This window comes from Apium graveolens, chromosome 3 (assembly GCF_009905375.1).
Source record: "Apium graveolens cultivar Ventura chromosome 3, ASM990537v1, whole genome shotgun sequence".
Classification (NCBI taxonomy): Eukaryota; Viridiplantae; Streptophyta; class Magnoliopsida; order Apiales; family Apiaceae; genus Apium; species Apium graveolens.
The window spans coordinates 7,271,198-7,283,106 of record NC_133649.1 but is presented as its reverse complement, the minus strand read 5'-3'; the positions used below and the strand labels follow the sequence as shown (position 1 = coordinate 7,283,106).

The 11,909-nt window shown below is 35.9% G+C and overlaps 2 protein-coding genes and 1 pseudogene across 4 annotated transcripts; 2 read left to right on the top strand and 1 right to left on the bottom strand.

The window, feature by feature from the left end:
* Positions 1 to 340: 340 nt before the first annotated feature.
* Positions 341 to 3,096, top strand: LOC141711549 (lanC-like protein GCL2). Of its 3 annotated transcripts, none has more exons than XM_074514082.1 (7): positions 341 to 586; positions 678 to 889; positions 1,098 to 1,139; positions 1,663 to 1,771; positions 1,860 to 1,976; positions 2,059 to 2,373; positions 2,564 to 3,096. In XM_074514082.1, the coding sequence occupies exons 1-7, from the start codon at positions 404 to 406 to the stop codon at positions 2,900 to 2,902; spliced, it is 1,317 nt and encodes a 438-aa protein (XP_074370183.1). In that variant the 5' UTR covers positions 341 to 403; the 3' UTR covers positions 2,903 to 3,096. The 3 variants fall into 3 exon arrangements, with proteins under 3 accessions (XP_074370183.1, XP_074370182.1, XP_074370184.1); XM_074514081.1 differs by having other exon boundaries at positions 1,092 to 1,139; XM_074514083.1 differs by lacking the exon at positions 1,098 to 1,139.
* Positions 3,097 to 4,242: 1,146 nt separating this feature from the next.
* LOC141711547 (lanC-like protein GCL2) lies at positions 4,243 to 7,428 on the top strand (annotated as a pseudogene).
* Positions 7,429 to 8,431: 1,003 nt separating this feature from the next.
* Positions 8,432 to 11,909, bottom strand: LOC141711546 (putative polyol transporter 4). The gene is made up of 2 exons (XM_074514080.1): positions 11,491 to 11,909; positions 8,432 to 10,336 (listed from the first exon to the last, which is right to left on the bottom strand). Exons 1-2 carry the CDS (start codon positions 11,705 to 11,707, stop codon positions 8,967 to 8,969), a joined length of 1,587 nt encoding a protein of 528 aa, XP_074370181.1. The 5' UTR covers positions 11,708 to 11,909; the 3' UTR covers positions 8,432 to 8,966.

Genomic DNA, 11,909 nt, shown 5'->3' with positions numbered 1-11,909 from the left:
TTGGATTATCAAGTAGCAGTAATATATATTTTTAACGATAATATACTTATAATATACTTATGAAATTTATTATTTAATTTAATTTAACTGAAATATATAAAAAATATATTTTTAATATATTAATATTTGATAAATCCTCTCACATCCGAATCCCCATATTTTTAGCTATGCCGAATTCTCCCGCACTGATACTCCCCGGAACTTTACTCTTGATAAAAATGTTTTTAAGTATATTACTGGCTCACAGTATAAAGACACGTATACACCACGTGTAAGCCGGAGGAGAGGTTTAGTGTACTCTTTACTCAAAATTTATCCATATATCCATATATAGGATATAGCTTATACTAACCGATCAAACCTGTCAAAAAAAAGTGATTAAAGCTCGAGATAGATAAAAAAAATGGCGAATCGATATTTTGACAATGACATGCCGGACTTCGTCGACGAAACTCCGGGGGCAGAAAAGGAAGGAGAAGAAGTAGTAGGTCAAGGAACTGAAGAATCACTGGTGCGCCTTCTTTGCATGCCTTATCACTCCTTTTCTGAGAATCTTAAGCGAGCTGCTTTGGATCTTAAAGAAACTGTAAGAAAAAAAAAGGGTTTTTTTTCTATATAATATGCAAGTAAAAGGTTTATAGGGTTATGAATGATGATGTGTGTTGTGGATTGTATAGGTGGTGATTGAGACGTGGGGATTTAGCAGACAAGATGTGCAAGATTTTACTGTTTATACTGGAACACTTGGAACTGCTTTTTTGCTGTTCAAGTCGTATCAAGTTACGAATAATACAAGTGATCTGGAACTCGCTTGTCAGATTGTTAAGGCCTGTGACTCTGCTTCTGAGAAAATAAAAAAGACTTGTGATGATGCTTCTCCCCACTCTGGGTAATCTCCCTCCCTCCCTCTCTCTCTCGCTCCCTCCCTCCCTCCCTCTCTCTCTCTCTCCCTCTCTCCCTCGCTCTCTCCCTCCCTCCCTCTCTCTCTCTGCGTTTTTTGTTTCTATTAAGCATGCTACCCTTTGGTTAACTACTTTGGAAGTAGATAAATAGTTCTCTTGTCTACATTTTACCCTGTCTTTGGTTGGAAGGAATAGGACGTCATTGAAATTGCACAAAAAAGCTTCTTTTATGACCAGGTTAGTAAGCAATAATAGTGAATCATTCACAAATTTGTGGGATTTGGGTATGAACTCCTCCAGTTAAATATTAAACGTGTATGAAACTATGAATTATGAAGAAAATGAAGGTAGCTACAAAGTAGTACACATTTCATTATGTGCTCACTTAATTTTGTTCCTTCAAGTTAAAGCATAAATATCTCGAATGAGTCTTGGGGGAATTGGGAACGTAATAAGTACTCCTTATGTCCCAATTTATCTGTATGTCCTATTTGATTTTTTGCGGTCAACTTGACCCAATTTTGACTGAAAATTTCATATAATATATGTTCAAAAAAATTATAAAAATTATCTTATTAGAAAATACATGTAATCTATTTTAATACGTATTCTTCGGTTTTTCAAAATAAAGAAAGGTTGACCTTTAATTTAAGGTCAAAGTTGAGTCAATTTGACCACAAAAAGTCAAACAAGACATATAAATTGTGAGGGAGTATTATCTATGACCCGTGGTTAACCTTGAAATCTGAATTTAACGTAGGGATGTGACGTTATTTGGACGAGCTGGGGTCTATGCTTTAGGTGCTGTAATATCTAAGCATATGAGCGACTCTAAGATGCTTGATTACTATTTAACGAAGTTCAAAGAGGTACTTGGTATATTGACTATGTTGTGGTGCCTATATTAATGTCTGGAGTGTAACTTATGTAATCGAAAAACTGTATTTTTGAAAGCAGATTGAGCTGACAAAAGACCTCCCTGATGAATTATTGTTTGGGAGAGCAGGATTCCTCTGGGCATGTTCTTATCTAAATAAGCATATAGGCGAGGGTACAATTCCTTCTTCCCACATGGTAAGACTGTTTCGTAATATGTATTATACAGATTCTATTTGATTGGATAAAATGACTAGTTCATGTTGTGAAAATGTGACAGCGTGTGGTTGCTGATGAAATTATTGCAAAAGGAAGGAAAATGGGTTCCAGAGATAGGTGTCCTCTAATGTATGAATTTAAGGGTAAGAAGTACTTGGGTACCGCTCACGGTTTAGCAGGAATCATGCATGTCTTGATGGATTTAGAACTGAAGTCCGATGAGCGCGAGGATGTTAAGGCCACTCTTAAGTACATGATTAATAACAGGTTACCAAGTGGGAATTATCCTGTAGTTGAAGGAGATGACAATGATGTTCTTGTGCATTGGTGTCATGGAGCTCCTGGGATTGCACTTACGCTAGTGAAAGCAGCTCAGGTACTACACCGAATATACTTTCATAGAGTAAAACAGAATTTTGTAGAACAAAATCAACAGTCATTATAGTAGGACCTATCTATTTGGGTTGATGTTACTGAGAAATATTTTGTAAAAAACTAGCGGTTACAATGTCGGTTCGTGCTGAATTTTTCTAATATAGTCGAGGAATGCCCCAACAAATAACCAGGTATTTGGAGATAAGGAGTTCTTGGAAGCAGCCATAGATGCAGCAGATGTAGTCTGGAATCGCGGTCTACTTAAAAAGGTCGGGATTTGCCATGGTATCAGTGGCAACACTTATGTGTTCTTGTCGCTCTACGGATTGACAATGAAAATGGAGTACCTCTACCGGGCCAAAGCATTTGCATCATTTTTACTGGATAGAGCACATAAGCTTATATCATCAGGAGAAATGCATGGAGGAGATACTCGGTATTCGATGTATGAAGGGCTCGGTGGCATGGCATATCTTTTTCTGGACATGGTACAGCCAACTGAGGCCAAATTTCCAGGCTATGAACTTTAAGAAAGCTAGCAGATGTGTACTGTATTCTGAAGTTAAGTGCTGTATGGCTTTTAAGCTTTTGTCTAACTTTCTGGTTGTCTTTTGAGTTTTAAGTATTCTGCTTGTAGATTTTGGATATGGCTTGAATGTAATGCTTTCAAACTTCAGCTGAATGGTATGCGTTGTATAAAAAGTTGTACTGATCCTTTTGGTCATATGTTATTATATAGTGTATAATGTTTATTATGCAAATGTGGATCCGTACGAATTCTACTGGTGAAAGTAGTGAAAGTGTTTGGCATGTCCCTAACTAATGGCAATGGGATCTTTAAATTCAAGTTATAAGGTTTGGATTGTCAATTTAGTGACGGAGAATGGTAATCCCCGGAAAATGTAGTGACGGGGAATGATAATTTTATTTCTGGGTAAATCAAATCACCATATCCCTTTGTTTTCATTTCATTTCCCATTCATATTAATCCAAACGTCTTCTAAGAATTTCTTTGACTCTTTGATTAGCAATGGGGCTAAAATTTCGTGTAAGTTCCGGTTGACATTGAGAAAAATCATTTATTCTTAATTGTTTTTACTCGGCTGCGTCTAATCGATCAATTTTTTGAGTTAAATCAGAATTGGCTTATCTTCGATTTTTGAGTATTCGTTCGATTATAATAAGTTTAAGAAAATCGATAAAATAAAAAAATTGTAGCAAAACTTGGTAATATTCCGCTTTGAGTGTGCTAGCTTTTCAAAAAAAATCTTTATACGCTGGCTTTATAATATTTTTCAAAAAAATCCATTTACTATGTGAAGCATTTTTGAGAATTTTTTGAATTTTTTTGATAAACCTAGCATTATTTTTCCATTTTAGTTGCGGAATTGATAGTTGGAAATTCAGGTTATTGAGCATTTTATGAGATAAACGATATTGTAAAAATTGGGAATCGGAGAAGATCAATCAAGATACTGATTTTGGATTAATTAAAAATAAAGAATTAATCGGAAGAACTAATCAGAATAATAATCGGATATATTATAATATTAAATTATATTTAATATATTATTATGATCATATTAGTTATTTATTAATAAATATATATTTACTACATCTTATTTTCTATAATTATTCATATTTAAATTAATATAGCATTTTAATTTTAATAAATAATTATATATGCTTCAATAAATAAAAATTCGTAAAGATTAACCGGATTTCAAAAATTGAATCGGCGGAAATCAAACGGTTGAACCGGGGATTTTCAGAACACTGGAGAAAAATGAGTTCAAGATGTTAATACCACGTGTAAGCAGGAGAATAAGATTAGTGTCCAGCGGCGTGGCAATACAAGTAACTTAAACTCTGACAACAAAACAAGCACGTTTTCTGGGGCCACTGTTGAAGTTGAAGACCAGGACTAGACTCATTTCGCTAGCGACTATATAATGAGTAATATATAGCGGAGGAGCTGCAATATACTGACAGAGCTTTCAATAAAAAAAGAGAAGACAATGGCTGATCGATATTTTAAAAATGACATGCCGGATTTCGTAGCTGAAACGCCGACGGAGAGTGGTGTAACAAAAGGAGAAGACGTAGTAGCTCAAGGAACTCGAGAGTCTCTCAACCGCCTTCTTTGCATGCCTTATCACTCCTTTTCTGAGACTCAAACGAGCTGCTTTGGATCTTAAAGAAACTGTAACCCCCTTCTTTTTTTACTTACAGGATCCTCGTCCCTGACAATCGTATTTTTTTTTTAATCCTGACCGTCCATTTTTTGGTCCTATGACTTAAAAATGATCTGTTTGTTGGTTTTACGCGTGACATACGATTGTCATGTATTGATTAGGTTGTAACACCCCTTCTTTTCTTTATTTATAGGATCCTGGTCCGTAACAATCTTATTTTTTTTATCCTGGCCGTCCATTTCTTGATCCTATGACTTAAAATGGATCTATTTGTTGGTTTTCTGCATGACATACATACGATTGTCGGGGATCAAGACTATTTTACATAATATACGTAGCTAATTATGTGTTTGTGGATTGGTTAGGTGGTGACTGAGACATGGGGATTTAGCTGGCAAAATGTCCAAGACTTTAGTCTTTATACTGGAACTCTTGGAACTGCTTTTTTGCTCTTCAAATCCTAACAAGTTACTAACAACAGGAGTGATCTGGAACTTGCTTTTCAGATTGTCAAGGCTTGCGATTCTGCTTCTTCCCACTCAGAGTAACCTTTGTTTATATTTCTTAACTCTGTCTCCCACTGTGTCTGTTTGTGTTTCCTGAAGAGCTTTTAATTTGAGCTTTTTATTTGTATTTCATGCACCATTAACATTGAGATTGTTGCCAATTGCCATTAGATAAGTACAAAGTCCCGGGGGAGGATCTAGTAAGGAGCAGGGACGCGTGTCCCCCTAAAATAAAATTTTATGTTTTTTTATCATTAAATTTTTTGAAAATATATGAAAATGCCCCCAAAAATTCAAAAATATAAAGGTGTATTCACAAAATATGATCGGTGTTCCCCGGAGTTTTGATCCTGGATCCGCCCCTGCAAAGTCCTATGTCCCTATCTTGTCTTTTCTTTCTTTCCCGAGTTGCTGCAATAAGTTGAACAAGGACGTGACATTCATGGTGTTTCTTTCTTTCATGATAGGCATGTGACATTTTTCGGACGAGCTGGGGTTTGTGCAGTTGGAGCTGTTATATCTAAGGCTATGGAAGACAGTAAGATGCTTGATTACTACTTAACCAAGTTTAAGGAGGTACCTAGCATCTTCACCTCTGCTGCGGTTCTACTATTGATTACTAATATTTGGCATGTACTTATTTAAGCGACAAACATATTTCTTTAAAACAGATTGAGCTGCCAAAAGATCTCTCTGATGAATTATTTCGTGGGAGAGCAGGGTATTTATGGACATGTTTATATCTTAATAAGCATATAGGCAAGGATACGGTTCCTTCTGCCGTCATGGTAAGACTGTAATCTGCTGTATCTGTCATCTCGGTTTGTTTTTGGATGGATCAAGTGTAACATGTAGTGGAATGATTATTTTGATTCTGTGTGTGAAGGGTGTAGTTGCTGATGAAATTATAGAAAATGGAAGGAAAATGGGCTCGAAAGATAAGTGCCCGCTGATGTATGAATTTAGGGATCAGAAGTTCTGGGGTACAGCCCATGGTTTAGCAGGAATCATGTATGTCTTGATGGATCTAGAACTAAAGTCGGATCAACTCGAGGATGTTAAGGCCACTCTTAAGTATATGGTTAATAATAGGCTGCCCAGTGGGAACTATCCTGCAGCTGAAGATGATGAGAGAGATGTTCTTGTGCAGTGGTGCCGTGGAGCTCCAGGAGTTGCACTTACACTAGTCAAAGCCGCGCAGGTACCACCGCTAGTTATTTCCTTGAAAGCCGAATTATATATGCAAAATTTATTTGCTTGAAACCTGAAAGTAAAACTAAATGTTATCTTCTGCTAAATCTACCAATTTATTATTTGCCGAGTCCAACTCTGTAAATATTAACTAAACTAGCAATTTATATACGTACATGGGCTTAATTTCAGAATATATGCTGTTCCTTTTACATACATATAGTGGATCCGGTACATTTTTATGGAGCACAAATCTATCCAGACATCCGCTCCAGAAAAAATTATTAGGCTATTCATATTTTCTTCGGCATTTTAAAGTACTAACCTTGTAGGTGATCATTGAGCTTATATCGATCCATAAGTTGAGAGTAGAAAGTTTTATTACTTCTTGTGCTATATGTGAAAATAGAACTACTACGACAATTGGTTACTGACTTTGCAATAGTCGTTGGGAAGCAGAAAATGATTGCTTTTCATGGAAATGGTTGTGCTGTACTTTACGTGCTTAGAAACATTCTAGATATAAATTGTTGTTAGATATGCTTCTTTCTAATTCTAAATCCAATTGGAACTCTCAGTATTATCAACGTGTCTACAAATAAGGACAAAGTCCGAGCATGGTCCTCGTGACAATCTGGGGTTCTGCTCTTAGTAACTATGAATTAACATGCAATTTTCTAGAATCCCGTTAGGACAGTGATGCCAGAAAGATTTCCTAAAAAGGTAGAGTTATAACTTTTTTATCTCCCAATTTTCGTATAACATACTGCAAACAACTAACTAGGTTTTCGAAGACAAGGAGTTCTTGGAAGCAGCCATAGCTGCGGCAGAGGTCGTCTGGAATCGTGGTCTACTCAGAAGGGTCGGCCTTTGCCATGGTATCAGTGGAAATGCTTATGTGTTCTTGACACTTCACCAACTGACAAAAAATAAGGAGTTCCTCTACCGCTCCAAAGCATTTGCATCATTTTTACTTGATAGATCTCACAAGCTTACATCTTCAGGAGAAATGCATGGAGGAGATGCGCCATACTCACTTTTTGAAGGACTTGGTGGCATGGCTTATCTTTTTCTGGACATGGTACAACCAACCGAGGCCAAATTTCCAGCTTATGAACTTTAAAAACTTAATTAGATGTTTTATGAATTATCTATTTGAACTCTTGTGTCGTGTGGCTTCTGAAACTAAGTGTAGTGGTTGTTTTAGTAAATTTTATTGTTCCGCTTGTTGCTTTTAAATTTAACTGAATGTAAGCCATTGTCTAAAACTAATTTCTGTGGTGGTCGTCTTGGTAGAGTTGAGTGTTCCGCTGTGGCTTATGAATTCAACTAAATGTAAGGCGTCTAAAACTTATCCCCTTTTTCCTAATGTTTTGTTCATCTCTTATCAGGTAGTAAGAGCAATGTATGTTGTGCTAAGTACTGTTGGTCTGTTTTATGGCACCGCCTGATAGTTTGGTTGGTTGGATTGTATTGATATTGAAAGTTGTCTATTGCTACCATCTGATTCCAGGGTTAGTTTCCGGGCCAAAGTACTGTTGGATTGCAAGACTTTCCGGGCACATCTGGAACTGGACAACTTTCAATGTTATTCAGCAGAAATTTGCTGAATCCAGGTTAGTTTTTACTGTTAAGCTATATCGAACGGAACTGGACAACTTTCAATATTATTCAGCAGAAATTTGCTGAATCCAGGTTAGTTTTTACTGTTAAGCTGTATCGAACGGAACTGGACAACTTTCATTATTATTCAGCAGAAATTTGCTGAATCCAGGTTAGTTTTTACTGTTAAGCTATATCGAACGACATCTATACTATACTATAATAGCCGGAATAGAGATAATTTGGTTCAACGGTTTGATTCAACGATAATTCTCTAATTTTGATTATTACAAAAATAGATAAATAGTGTTATATATCTAATAAACTACTAAATTATTAAACTACTACTAAATATAGTATGCTTATCCTACTAAATTACGAATACAACTTATCCTATTATTAATAGATATAAATAATAGTGTTATATATTTGCTAAACTACTAAATTGTTAAACTACTAGAAATAGTCTATTTATTCTACTAAATTACGACCACATGTTATTCTATTATTTTTATTATAAATTTATAATCATTATATATTTATATAAATATTTTAAAATATAATATAACTGGATAAATAAAAATTTAAAATATTAATGGGAACCGTTCATCGCACGGATTTATGCTAGTAAGTTTAACAAGAAAAACAAATTAAAATATAAGTCACTTTACTATTCTGTTCTCAACTTTTATTTCATTTCAACCAAATCACTGCACTTCTCCGATTCAACCCCCAAACTAATTACACATGATAGCAGTACTGGTAAGGCATATTCTGTAAAATTTGTGAGGCAACAAGAGAAAAACTTGCAGTATTATCAGGTGAGATATCATCTGCTTATGTAATCTGATATTGGGAGGAAAAAGAAAGTGATATCCAGCATACTCACCGTAAAATTCAGATATATAGATTTGAGTCACGAGTAAGCAGCAAGATCAATTCGGCCATAATACGATCAGTTCTTGTTCCGATGATGCTTTCTCTAGTTATCCCTGGAATGTGGGTACTGGCAACGTTGTAATCTGAATACGTTTCTCCACTCTATATATGGGATTATATACTAGCTACGAACATTTCAGTATTATAGTGTAAAAACAGAACTACTTGCTCGCAACAAGGTGCTCAACATCACCAAGCTCCACTTCACCTCGTTGCCTATCATGTTCTTTATGAAATAGCAACTCGATTTGCTCCAAAGATTTGCCTTTCGTTTCAGGAACAAGGGTGAAGACAAAAACAACTGAAAGGGCTGATATTGCTGAGAAGATGAAAAATGTTCCACCCACTGTAATTGCACGTGAGACTGATAGGAATGACATGGCAATTATGCCGCTACAAATTCTATTTCCTACTGCCCCGAGTGCTGCTGCTTGAGCGCGCAGTCTTAAAGGGAAGATTTCAGATGTCAGAACCCAACACACAGGGCCAATTCCAACAGAAAAGAAAGCTACATTCCCACAAACAGATGCAAGCGACAAGGCAATTCCGAGAGACCCAGACCCTTCTCCTAGTAAAGATAGACTGAGGCCTAGAGTAAACAAACATATGGTCATACCAATTGTGCTCACATAAAGTAGTGGTTTTCTTCCTACTCTGTCAATAAGTAGAATGGCAACTAGTATAAACACAGTCTTTGAGACTCCTACCGCAACAGTTGCAGCAAGAACTTTTGAGTTGCCCTCAATACCAGCACTTTTAAGAATCTCGGGGCTATAATATACAGTCGCGTCAATTCCAGTAATCTGTTGAAAACACTGAATGCCAAATCCAGCAAACAGCATGCGCCTAAGGGCAGGGGAAGGACTCAACAGTTCGCGCCAGACAGCTTTTTCTTCATATTTATCTCCATTTGTAGTCCCGGCAGCTTTTTGTATTTCTGCAAGTCTCTCCTCAACTTCTGCATCAGTTTCATTTGTATTCATTAGCACTGACTTTGCTTCATCGGTTCTATTCTGCATAACCAACCACCTTGGTGACTCGGGGATGATAAACAGAGCTCCTGCTATGAAGATGGAAGGAAGAATTCCAACAGCAAGCATTATCCTCCAGTTTGTATGTGCTGGAAGGCCTGAAAACGCATAGTTAGATACATACCCAAGAAGAATTCCAAGATTTATGAAAATCTCTGGGAAAGACGTGAAGGAGCCTCTAGCAATGGATGGTGATATCTCAGCAATGTAAACGGGAGCAATCATGACCCCGAAACCAATACCAATTCCAGCCAACAGCCTTCCAAGCATTAGTACTTCGAAAGAATTAGCAAAGGTCATAATAGCTGCACCAGCTTGAAAGATAATTGCAGCCAACCCCATTGTCCATTTTCTACCAAGGGAATCTGATGCTCTTCCACCAAGTAAACTACCAAAGATTGAAACGACACTCAGAGAACCAACAAGGATTTCTTGTTGGACCTCTGTTATTTTCAGATCTTCATGAATAAATAGAATAGCTCCACTCATGACCCCTACATCTGCAAAAGAATGATAGTTAACAATAATCAAATATATTGCCGAATGGTGTACACTGAACAACTGTTAAATTTTTCGATCCTCTTATTTACGAACTACGGTAACTACTGGCTTTAAGCTGGTAGCCAATAATTCTTCCTATAAACAAGATTTAAAGCCTGATCAATTTGGTATTATGAATGATCAAGATATTTTTAACTACAGTTAAACATCTTTAAAGTAATATGGTTGGGACCAAGAAAAAATATTTACTTCAACGATGTTATTACTTTATCGGGAATAAATATACATTGTGTCCATTATGTTGAGACCGGAGAAAAATATTATTTTAACGAGGTTATTACTTTATTGATTATTACTTTATCGAGGTTCAACTTATAGAGGTAATATATAGCAAAATTCCTCTCAAATGCAAAACTAATTAGTTTAAAGCTAAGAACTTCTCCAGTTCCTAAATGAAGTAGGTGCTTATAATATCCACTTCAACATCCAGCTGAACTGTTTGTGTACAAGAGCATAGTACTGAGATTAAAAGAAAACAAGTATACGGATGCTACACAAATCAATGTTGCTAAATTCAATTGCAATAGAAATCGTAAAGGAAAATGCAACAACTGAGAGCTGAGACTATATCATCTAAAAAACCAAAATCATGAAAAACTACACATTTTGTATACACACTTTGCCAATCATAACTGCTTACATCAATTTTGACAAGGTCAAAATTTTAGATCGGGTTAAGTATCAAATTTACCACTATATAATTAGCGAAATATCAAATTTATCATCGATTAATTTGGTATCTCAAATTGGCCATTTTTTACACAAAAATGCTAATTTTCGGTGGTAAATTTGAGATGTCGTTAACTTATGACCGACTTAAAAAATGGCCAATTTGAGACCTACCTACTTAAATTGGCCTATTTGAGACCCTAAATTTGTCAATGATAAATTTGAAGTTTTGCTAATTATGCAGCGGTCAACTTGATTATTAACCTATTTTAGATCTAACATGTACAAACCACGAAAGTCAAGAGGCTTCCACACACCAAGCATATCAATAAGCCAAATCACAGCATACAAAGTCTCATACATTCCTATTATAGACATACTAGTTGTGAATTGTAATAAAATATGTAGAGAGATAAGAAGTTACCATAGCCAAGAAGCACAGAATTAAGAGATGCAAAAACAGCACAAGCAAAAACATATTTCCTAGTAGTCTTGCTCCTCTCAAGCTGAACATGATGATTTTGAGTAGCTTCATCAACATCATCATCAAAGTCACTCAGCTCAGAATCCATTCTTTTATATTTACTTTTAACCAAGCCCATCTCACCATTCCCATTTTCTTGGAGGCCCACCAAGCCCATCTCTCTGATCACTGACAAATTCTCCTCTTCTGAACCAGAATCAAGAAAAGTTGAGATTCTTACAAATGGAGTTTCAAGTCTAACAAATCTAGTTTTAACTCTTTTAAGACATGAACCACATTAAGTCTTAGATCTGAAATAAAAAGTGGACCAAGATTGAGTTACAAGTGGGGTATTATATTTGTCATGTAAGAATTAAGAA

What these genes read in the sequence shown, in the direction of transcription:
- LOC141711549 (XM_074514081.1), top strand. Translation starts at nt 404, where the DNA reads ATGGCGAATCGATATTTTGACAATGACATGCCGGACTTCGTCGACGAA. An exon ending in GATGCTTCTCCCCACTCTGG is followed by an intron (nt 890 to 1,091) that starts GTAATCTCCCTC and finishes TTTGGTTGGAAG; the next exon opens with GAATAGGACGTCATTGAAAT. An exon ending in AAAGCTTCTTTTATGACCAG is followed by an intron (nt 1,140 to 1,662) that starts GTTAGTAAGCAA and finishes AATTTAACGTAG; the next exon opens with GGATGTGACGTTATTTGGAC.
- LOC141711546 (XM_074514080.1), bottom strand. Translation starts at nt 11,707, where the DNA reads ATGGGCTTGGTGGGCCTCCAAGAAAATGGGAATGGTGAGATGGGCTTG. An exon ending in TTCTGTGCTTCTTGGCTATG is followed by an intron (nt 10,337 to 11,490) that starts GTAACTTCTTAT and finishes ATTCTTTTGCAG; the next exon opens with ATGTAGGGGTCATGAGTGGA.